Here is an 11,535-nt window from a genome sequence, read left to right as displayed (position 1 = left end):
TCAACCATTTGTGGTTATTTAAGGTCATGTAAATTTTTATGAATAATTTTTATTTCTTTTTGGTGGGGTTTATTTAATATTTATTCAATACTTTAAAAATTAATTTTGCTAAGAATATCTTTGTGCCAGACCTTATCAGATGTTGGATATATCAAGCGATTGATTGATTGGTTTTACGGCATATCAACCTATGTGGTCATTTAATGCCGGAGTCCTTTTTTTTTTTTTTAACTATTTTTTATTGAGGGGGGGGGGGCTTTTTCAGCCTTTCCTCCCTTTTTTTATAAAATCGAACTAAGAAATTAAATGTATTTATACATGGATGTGTATATTTAGGTGACTTTAAATTTCCTTAAATTTTCTTATATAAATTTACTTTCCTATGGTATGCTAGAATGTTGTGCAGACTCCACTAGTTTATGAAATGTTTGCAATCAAACAAAATTGCTCAAATCCATACGACTGGTCAGAAATAAGCTTAACATTTACAAGGTATTCGAATATCGGTAGATTGATTAACCCTGAGACTTATTGAGTCGTGCTGTAATATATACAATGCATTATTACTGAAAAAAAAAAAAAAAAAAAGGCTAAGCTACAGTTGATAAGGTAAATGGTTACAATTGGAAATAAATTGTGATAAAATACAAAACATTTTGATTTTTGGATATGAAGGAATTATTTTTCCTTGATTTTTTTTTTTTTTTTTTTTTTTTTTTTTTACAAAATGAAAATAATCCACAAACCAAGAAATAAATGGAGCAGTGTCATGATTTTATTTATTTGTAATGATTCTTTGTTTTTTTTTTTGTTTTTTTTTTTTAAATTTTTACAATTTTTCATTTTTTTCATATTTTTTTTTTTTTCCATTTTCTTCATCTTTTGTGAGGTTTCAATCATATGCAGGGAGTTTTAATAGAAAGAACACTTTCACAGTCATGTGACTAAAGTCCAGACAACCACACATTACGAGGGAAGGGGATTTTTTTTTTGTGTCTAACTGCTTTTAAGACAGGTGTGGCACAGATAGGAGAGAGGGCTGCTGATTTTTTTTTTTGTTTCTTGGTATCAGAAGAAGATAATTAGCCTTAACAAGTACATTTAACAATACAATATTCCCAACAAATATTATTGCAATACTAATGAAAGTTGGAGAAACCAGACTAATATTTTTTTTTTTAGTTCTTTTTTTCTTTTTAAAAAGATCAAAATAGATCTAATCTTATAGACTGAAGTCCAGTTTAGAGCCAGAAAAAAAAAAAAAAAGAGTGGAAGTATAACACTGGCCTGCAGTATAAGAGAACTGATTAGACAAAAACATATTGCATTTTTGTAAAACTAAAGTAGTATATATAAAAAAAAAAAGTATGGAGGACATTCCATTCAGATGCATAGTAAACAGTTGCAATAATAACCAACATAGGAATTATCAAGCCAAAAAGAAAAAAAAAATTAGATATACATAGGTGAACATGATTTTTATTGTGTATGTGTGTATATATTATCTGTATCTATGTACATATATTGCATTGTTTGAGCAATCAAACAAACCAGCAACAAATATACAGAGATGGGGGTGGGGTGGGGCATCTATCACTTAAAAAATAAAATAACAATGTAGACAACTATTTATGTAGAAGGGTGAATATTCCTACAGGGAAAATCTGTAGAACACTAATTATATAAAAAGAGATGAAAGTTGGAAAGTGTCAGAAATGAAGAGAGCAAGGAGAATGGAAGGGGGGGGAGGGGGGTTTGATGATGCAAGAGAGCTTCTTTTGTATGTTTTGTTTGGTTGTTGCAGCTAGAGAAAGAGCATTTGTGATAGAGTTGAGTTTACACAGGAAGCAAATTAAATAATGAAGCAGCAGATGGTCAGACATACAGAGAGGGGAGAGATTTAAAAAATTTGAAAAAGATGGGGGGGGGGGGTCAATCAAGTAAATATCGTGAAGGGAGAAGAAAAGATTACAAAATTGTATTAAAAAAAATTTTAATGGACTGACAATTTTTTTTTTTTAATGTTCCCAGCATTTTTATTTTTAAATTTTGTTCTTTCCTAATTGTCTTTTTTTTTTAATTAACGAGATTCTTTTTTAAAAAGAACTGTATAAAATCTTTTAAATTATGTAAACATTCTTTTTTTTTGCAGAAAATATTTTCTTTTTGTTAAAGCTTTTTTTCGTTTTTATTGAACTTTATTAATGTAGTGTAGGTTAAGAATGCAGTGAACAGAATAGTCTCCCTTATTAGTCAGTCAGTTTTTTTTTTTTTTGTGGAGAGGGGGTGCACTAAAATAACAGAAAATCTACTAAGGTAGTTAAAAAATATATATAAGAAAAAAAAAAAGTTTTAGCAAACTGAGTAGAGGATTGAGTGAACTTAATAAAAAAAAAAAGTCCATGCAGCTAGACAGAAGTATGTGTGTGCATGCGAACCTGCCCAGCTGGGAACAAGCAGGCAACTTCTTTCATTGCTAAATTTGTAATATAAATTATATATTTGTAGTTGCTGCATGAGTTAATCACTATTTCTCTCAGTCACTAGAATGAGAGTAACAGAACATCTTTTTCTTCTTCCTCTCCTTCTGTATCCTTATAGTCTGGCATTAGTAGAAAGAATCTGCTACAACATCCAAAATTCAGCAGAAAACATCCACTGCTCAGTCTTCGTCATCATCATCTTCAGATTCCTCTTCAGCCTGTTCAAGCCAGGTTAACCATTGATTTACCTGAAATAGACAAATTTAGTTGAAATAGAAAACTATATATATATAAAAAAAATAATTTATAACATTAGTTATGCAAGTTATCTTATACTAAAGAGAAATCAATGAACATGGTTAAGACTTGTTATTCACACAATATACGTACTAAAATATAATTTAGTTCTAGGATTGAGTTATGATTGAAAAACATGTTTTTATTAGTCATAATTTGTAATTAACTGAACAAATCACTCATCTTGTTTTCTATGCATTTCTCAACGCCTCCACACTCACTATGTTGATTCAACCACTAATATTTTTTTAATATCTGAGTATTTAGACAAAGTAACTATGAACATGTACAGCTAATTTTAAGTTTCTGTACACAAATATGTAAATTAGATGACAAAAGAAGTTTTAAAATTTATATTATCCATAAGGATAATACATGTTAAGACACTTATTTCAAGTTATGCAAGAACAATGTCGAAATAAAGTAGTGGTAGTGACCCATTAGGTCACAAGCACACATACAAGAGAAATGAATAAATCACTGAATAAGTCTTAATGGAATGAGAGTCACAGAACACTTGTTTCTTCTCTACTTGCTATCTGACATCAATTACATCATGGCAAAACATTCTACCCCCCCCCCCCCCCCCCAAAAAAAAATACATTCAATTTTGTTTAACTCATTTACTAGCATGGAATTTTTTTTTTTTTTTTTTTTGAAGTCAAATATGTAAATTAATATAAATTAAATATTTTTCTTTAACAAGAATCCCAGTACATTAGTTTATTATTTTGTCAATTAAAACAAACAAAAATGATCGCAACAATCAGGTTTTGTAATTAATTTTGCTTTCAGATTTTTTCTTGATAAAATCTGAAAATTTCAACCATATTTCAGTTTTATTCATATGGACTATTTCAGCTTTCATATCAGTAAACAGTTTTTGTTTTTAAATGCAAATGAACTAATGTGGACTAATCAAGATGTAGCAGTGGCAGTTACCTGGAACAGAGCTTTTCCCTTGCCTGGATATTCATCATTGATATCTTCCTTCCATTTTAGGAATGCCTCTTCTTCAATTATTTCCATATCATAAAAATTCATAAAGAATCGACGTAACATGTCTATAAATAAAAGAAAAATAAATTTACAATATCAGAAACATTTTCTGCTGTGGAAAGAAACTAGATTTTAAATTTCCATAAAAGAATGAATTTTCTTCATTCTTAAAAACTGGAACATAGTTTTTTTCCAAGCAAAACTCTTTTCATCATTTAAGCAAATATTGGAAATCATTTGGAAATTGTATAGAGATATACCCATTTTTATTAACATTTTCAATAAAACAAGCCGAGAATACAGTGTCCCCCTCCACGAGTAGAAAAAAATTTACTATCACCGTGACTAATGTTTGTGCAAATTTTTTTAAAATCCTAGGCATAGTTATCAAGAAAAGTGCAAACAAATGAATGAACGATTTTGGGAGAATTTTATCCTTTTAATACCCCCCTTATGAAGCAACACAAGTTATCCCAAAAAATCCGTTCAAAAATTTGCTTTCACTATGACTAATGCTTGTGCAAATTTAAAAAAAAAAAAAAAAAAAGGTCTGGTTATTGAGAAAAGTGTGAACAGGAATGAATAGGTCCAATCTCTTTTTCAGAGGGACCAAAAATTTTAATTATAGGCAAGCAAGGAAAGGGGATGAAGTGAGCAGTTTAATTTCTTCAAATTCATAAATTTATATATATATATATATATATATATATATATATTCTCTCAGTCAAAGATCCCCATGCGAAAGAAATCTAAACATTTGCTTCTTAATACATCATTATCAGGTAATATAACTTATGTAATTTCTAAATTCTAATTTCTCCAAGAAATTTACTTTGTGAAGCATCATGGCTATCTGACGTCAATTGCGTTATAGCAAAACATTATCAGGCTCATCAACAATTTGTAGCAATTAGGACAAGTATATACTTTAGAAGAGTAACAAATATATTTTCCAATTTCTTAAAATAAGTTTTACTTTTTTAAAAGAATAAAATTACAAAAAATACAAAACACTATCTTTAAAATAAATACATCAAAAATGCAGACATCTAATCAAAATTAAAACTATGTGGTTGAATATAGTCGAAGGCAACCCGAAGGTTCTCTTTTCATTAGCTGCGACAGAATTCCTAGAATTACTCAACTTGCCCTTGATCTTCTGATTATGCCAAGTGGGTACTTGTACAGTTTAATCAAGACATTAAAAAATGAAAATATCGAGGAAAAAAAAAAAAAGAAAAAAAAAAAAAGGGTTATATTGTACATATCTGTTATGGAATGAAGTTCTCAGAAAAAGAAAAAAATTTTCATTTAATTTCATCAAGTATTTTTTTTTTTTTTTTTTTTAACAGCGAAAAAACAATTTGTTATGATACCAAGCCAAAAGGTTTGATTAAAGATGGGGAGGGAGTCTCGGCGCTTTAACTGGAGTTATCTCCCTGTGGCATGTTAAAAATTTCCATAATGGCTGATCTCAATGCACTCTCATAAAAACATGCTTTTCTGCTGTAAAAAAAAAAAAAAAAAAAAAAAACTATGCGATCAACCTAACTGAAATATTTTTTTCGGAGATCTTCAGTCCAAAACGGATGCGTACAATATAACCTTTTTTTCGATATTTTCTTTTTTTAATGTCTTGATTAAATTGTACAAGTACCGCCAAGTGTTTAGCAAAGGATGCATTAAGTACCATTTTTTCTTTTACAGGTTTTTGGTAGGACTCAAGATTAAACCCTAGCCTCCAGGCTCATTAGCGAATACTATTACCATTATGCCAGATATCAAACCTCTTAACAAGGAAGCTAATAAGTTTAGTTTTTTCCCCCTCCTCCAACAAATATTGTGCTGGCCAGTTATAACAAGAAGCTACAAAAATTTAGGCACAATCAGAATTCAATTGCAAACATCTTTAGTGATAGATCATTTGAATGGTCTTACCATTGTGATAAACACTTTTAGTATGAAGCGTTTCAAGTCTATGCTAACAGGTTAGGTCAATTAGTCTAATAAGAAGGACCCTTTCATTGAACCTGCTTTTCTTCTACAACTGTCAAATGAATAACAAAACCAAAAATAATGACTTACTTTTAGGGAAGTGACAATTGTAGCAGAACACTTGAGATGCATACAGTGCACTCACTTGTAATCCTATTTGGTCTTGGAGAAAACGTTGGAGAACAACCTAAGAGAAAAGAGAAATAACAATTGTATGAATGACTTAAAGCTTAAAACTACAACAATAATGCATTATGAACAAAGTTTCCAATTTAAAATCTAGCCTTTTGAAACATTAGGGAAAGAGGGGAGCATGTTTATCACTCACAACAGATTTTACCAAGAGATTTGCTCATGAGAAACAAAAGTTTTTCCCAATCCAAAAGTAGCAAATTCAAGTTTTTTGTTAATAAATTAAAAAAACAAATATATTTTCATAGTATTTTCTATTTTAGAAATTTAATACAGAATTACCTTTAATTTATCCAGCAAGTCCTTCTCTTTTTCAGATAAAAGCTTATCTGGTACAATATTGGGGTCACAGTTTTCAGACAAAGTTGAGGATTTGGTCACATACTTCAAAATACTGAAAGAAAAAAAATATTATGAAGCACCTTAACATTTCTTTCTCTATCGTCTCAGTTTTAAACATGTATCTTAATTGTTATCTTTTTTTTTATTATATCAATTGAAATTTTTTCAATATATACAAACAACTTTATGTCAGCTAACTACTTTTAGACTATTGGACCTAGGAACATGAAATTTAGTAAGAAAAATCTATCCAGATTATTCTAAAAGGTTATACTTTTTTTTTTTATTATTATAAAGATATTCCCAAAAAATATGAACTTTCATCCAAACTAAAGTTTTTTTTACTTTTGATTTTTTAATGAAATTTAAATATTACACACACACAAAAAAAAAAAAAAAAAAAAAAAAAAAAGCAAAAAACTAGAAACATTTTCGTATTGAATGTTAATTAATCAATACTCTTCAACTGTCAGATCTTTAAAGATTTCATGTATCTACAAATCAATCGATGTGAAGAGTTATAAAACAAAACTGAAAAGAACACTGACAATACTTTTTTTTTTCTTGTCAACTAAAGACAAGAAAAAAAATTTTTTCAAAAGAATGGAAGGTGTATAAAGAGAAAAGGAAGATACCTGGTGGTCAAAATGTTAACAAATCCAGGGCTGTAGTGGAGGTCGTTTTGAACTTTATCTTTGATCCATTTGAAGATCGCTGTGGCACTTGGATCAGTCTGGATTTGCTTCCAAAGTTCAGATTGAATACGGAGAAGAGGAAACAGGAAGCTGAGTCCTCGATCCTCCAATATTTCCATCATTTTCTCCTTGTTTTGGTCAATTTCTGAAAGGAAAGATAAGATAAAAAATGAAGCAAATGCTAAAAAAGAATTCAAAGAATTCATGAATGAAGCAAATATATTTTTAGAATAAGTTGCCAAGTCTGACTAAGAATTTAATCTGCGTTTTAGTGTTGTATTATTATTGTTAAAGGTTATGATTTGTTTAAAAAATTGAAATAAATAAAAACGGAAAAAAAAAAAAAAAAAAAGAATCCGACAGTTGGTTTGAATAATCTAAGAATCCCTATTTAAAGTTTAGTAATTGAAGAAATATTAAATAAAAATAAAAATAAATAAACCAGTTACTTATACTGTAAAGGTGGGTAACTCAATTAGTTTGAATTGTTGGATGTTCAAGGACAAAGTGTGTGGCAAGATCAAACAACAAAGAAACAAAAGACAGCTGGATGCAGAAATGTCATAATAGAACATTTGTTCACAGAAATGTTGTAAAGTGATTAAGAAATAGAATAGGATCATTTGTCTCTCCCTTTCAAAAAAAGCTGCTCAATAAACATTTTTTATGCTAAATTCTTTAGCATAAACAATGTTGAAGTTTATGTTTTTAATGGAAGAGAAAGAAATCTCTTTATTCGAGTTCAGATTCCTTGTGTTACGCCCCGTCCCCTCTGGTGATCCTTCTAGATGTCAAAATGTTAACAGAGAAGGAGGGACGGGGGAAAGATATGAAAGTCGCATGATATATAAGGAATAGATGATTATGTTTCTTATGATTTATACTTGGCTAAATCCAAAATAGGTTTTCAATTCTATTTTAATCAACTCCGTTTTCTCTATCACTCATTGTGGACTGTTTTGTCAAAAGTAAAAATTGCAGTTTGACTAGTTCATAAGGTTTTCTAAGGTTCGAATACAAGTGTACTTTTCACACGACATCTACCTTAATATCAAACAATTCTTTCATATTGTTTATGTTATAACATTCGTCATAGTAATGAGATGAGCATATAAAATGCATCACTAAGTATGAGGTCTGACAAGCAATGAATCATAGTGACTTCTCCATATCAAGCAAAAACGAATGCTTTTCATGCTGGTAATACAGAATTTCAGTGAGCTCTCTTTAATGACATCCTATATTATTTAACAGATTTTAATAATGAAAATTAACTTAAAATTTGAATTGAAACGTCTTAATTAGGATTTAATAAATTTAGGGAAAATGTTTGGCAGATGTTAAGAAATTTTCACATATGCTGTATAAAAAAAAAACTGATAGTCAATTTCAAATTTTATGAATAAAAGGGGAGAGGGATAAAAAAAAAAAAAAAAAAAAAAAAAAACACTTTTTTATGTGTGTATTTCCCTAACTTTTTTTTTCATTAATAAGCTATAATGTAAATTTGATGCTTTTTGACATCAACCCCCAGTAAATTTCTAATTTTTGGAAATACTTGTAGTAAATAAAAGATGCATGGTAACATTTTCTGGAAAGTGATCTAGTAGTTTTGTTTTTTGCTCCCAATATTAGAGGGAGTTATCACTTTTGATGCAAATTGTGAATTCATATTTAGCAGAATGTGTGTGGAAACACAAATTCGATGAATTGAATATTTTGAATAATAAAAAAACTGGATTGTTTTCCATAAAATTTGGTTACCATTTTTCTTTTCATCATAACAGTATTTACAAAAATTTGGATTTTATTTAGCATATTTGATAAGGAGTGTTATGCCAAGAAGCACTGTACATTTCAATAGTTAATTCAGTTAAAACTTAATAGTATTTCACTAACTTGTAGAATTCTCCAAAGTTTAAAATGCGTGTAAATTTTTTTAAAAACGTCTTTAGTTTTTTTTTTACTTTTAGTCAAAAGGCTACATATAAATTGCATGCAAACAAATAATTTTAGACTTATTTTTATTCTTTCACTAAACAAATTCTTAGATAAAATTTGTAAAAATATTCTTAGAGTTTTATTTTCTATATGAATTTAACATTTTTCTAATCATTAATCATTTTTTTTTTTTTTATTGAATGGAAAGTTTTTGAAATAAAATCTGGAAAAAATGTTAACTTTTTTGTATGCTTACACACTTACATATTTCGACATTGTTTACACATTTTGAAGATGTGTTAATAGAAAACTAAAACCCAACTTCCTGTCTGAATTATTTCCAAACTCAGAATTCTTTTATAAAAAATTTCTAATTCAAAATAAAATGTTCTACATATTTGATACTCAACAGTAATTTCTTGCATCCATGTAAAGGAATTATTTGTCCAACTGATATCGAGTACCATTTTATCATATCCTAAAACAATACTAATTAGACATTTAATATATTTCTAGCATTATTAGACTTGACACTGCAATACATTAGGTTTTGGTAGTCATTTTTTTTTTCATTTTCTCTTGTGCACTAGTTTTATTTTCGCTAAATATAAGACACAACACACTTTGGCAATGCAGAGTAATTTACTATTGTGTGTGTATATTTAACAGATTTAGCTTTTTTCAAGTGTTATCACAAATCTGTGTTTTAAGGACTTGTTTGTAAAATGTACAGATCTATAATTATAACGACTTTTTATATACAAGCCATAAAGTAGATTGTACTGGACAGATATAAAGAAATTTCTAATAGTATATTTTTCTATAAATAATTAACTGCATTTTATGAAAGAAATAGTTTTCTTACCGGGTAACATGTCTTGCAAGTTGATCTTACTGTCAGTGAAAATGTTGACCAGCCAGTCTTTATCTTTCTGCTTATGCATTTGTTGCAGGCAAATGAGGAAAAGGGGATAGTGAGCACCATGCTCAAGGGACTCTGCCAAATCGGCCAGACAAACCACATTCTCTGCAATGGCCTGAGCTGCATAGCTGGCTGCATAAGACTTCACCAAGGGAATGTCAGTCTCCAGTTCTGGTAATTTTTCAAGCAAGCGGCGGTAGGCCTACAGATTGAGAAATAGATTTTACTTTTCATATATAGCAGGGGATGTTTGTATTTTTACAGCCATTACAAATTGAAAAAATGTTAAATTACAAATGATAAAATACATAAAATTAAAATTAGGATGAGTAAAATGACTGAACAAAACACTTATAAAGATTCTTATAAAGATTAGCATTAATGTATAATTAAATTTATGCTTAGAATCCTTATTCTAATCAAAATTACAATTTTTTTTTTCTTTTTAAAGAATCAGAAAGTCAAAATTTCAAGTTTAGAAGGTCTTAATTGAAATTGAGAAAATCTTACTTAGTGCATAATGAATATCGATAAACTTAAATCTAAAATAAAAATTTAATTTCAAAATGGAAGTTCTCTAATATTACTCATCCTACATACATCAAATGATACATCAGGTCAATATCATTTAACCCGTTCGTCTTTAAATCTGTCTTCTCTTCGCTCAGTGCATCCTTTTTCCTTAAGGATCTTACTTTCTTTATATCTATTGGAGAAATAGATGACAATCGTTTTGGTTTATAATCATCCCCTCTTCCGTTTGTTTAATGCCCAATCTCAGAAATTTGAAGGTTTCGTTTTCATGCATTCCAACCTTGAATATTTTCTTCAATTCTGAGATCACATTTCTTTTAAAAAATAATCATGTCCACAAAATATAAAGTCATCTACATATGCATTGCCAGAATACCTACCATGTTCATGTCAAATCATGCCAAAGAAACAGTGCATTGCCATATGCACTTACGAATCCTTTTAGTTTAGTTAATTCCTTAGTAACTCTTGTACCATGAATGGGACACATCATTCAATCCATAAATACATCTTTTCACCTTCCATACTTGTGACTCTGGTGGTCTGAAAAATACTTCATTCTCTCTAGCATATTACCTTGCAAAAATGCTGAGGTGAAATCAAAGGTCCCCACCTACCAATTCTTAACAGAGGTTGTTAACATTACAAGACGCATAGCTTCACGGCTGCATGTTGAAGAGTTTGATTTTAGATTATGTGAATTTTCTTCAACCACATACTAAAAGATGAGCCTTCATTATCTTTTGTTATTAACTTGCTGTTATCACTGATCTTGTTGATATGCATTTTTTACCTAGGTTAGGGACACATTTATACACTTCATGAGTTTTCATGTTTTTTATTTCTTTCCCCTTTGCATCAACCAAATCTTTTGCTTACTTGTTCAGTTGTGAGGAAAATCTTGTTACTTAGGGGAAGTTCTCTCCACTGATCAACCATATCCCAATTGATACACACTAGGCATTCATTTTCTGCAGCTGTTTCTGTATTCTGCCAATGGCCATAATTTTCAGTTGATCTTTCATTTTCCCACTCATTAGTTCCAATAATTTTATATTCTGCTATTTTCTCTTTACTCTGCCTTGTAGTATTGTCTTTTAGTTCCTCTGTTACTATTGGAAATTTCATCATGTTA

General features: G+C 29.3%; 1 protein-coding gene across 1 annotated transcript in view; it reads right to left on the bottom strand.

Moving 5' to 3' along the window:
- Positions 1-753: 753 nt before the first annotated feature.
- Positions 754-11,535, bottom strand: part of LOC145240301 (eukaryotic translation initiation factor 4 gamma 2-like) — a 123,974-nt gene continuing 113,192 nt past the window's right edge. The window contains exons 20-25 of the mRNA XM_080103882.1: positions 9,810-10,068; positions 6,944-7,148; positions 6,249-6,360; positions 5,865-5,961; positions 3,723-3,844; positions 754-2,731 (exon numbers count right to left, since the gene is read on the bottom strand). Coding sequence (XP_079960008.1) covers positions 2,663-2,731; positions 3,723-3,844; positions 5,865-5,961; positions 6,249-6,360; positions 6,944-7,148; positions 9,810-10,068 — 864 coding nt within the window. The 3' untranslated portion in view covers positions 754-2,662. The remainder of the gene's footprint in view (positions 2,732-3,722; positions 3,845-5,864; positions 5,962-6,248; positions 6,361-6,943; positions 7,149-9,809; positions 10,069-11,535) is intronic.

This window comes from Euprymna scolopes, chromosome 19 (assembly GCF_053919585.1).
Source record: "Euprymna scolopes isolate OS-2025 chromosome 19, ASM5391958v1, whole genome shotgun sequence".
Taxonomy (NCBI): Eukaryota; Metazoa; Mollusca; class Cephalopoda; order Sepiida; family Sepiolidae; genus Euprymna; species Euprymna scolopes.
The sequence above is the reverse complement of the archived record's forward strand: the minus strand, read 5'-3'. Positions and strand labels throughout refer to the sequence as shown.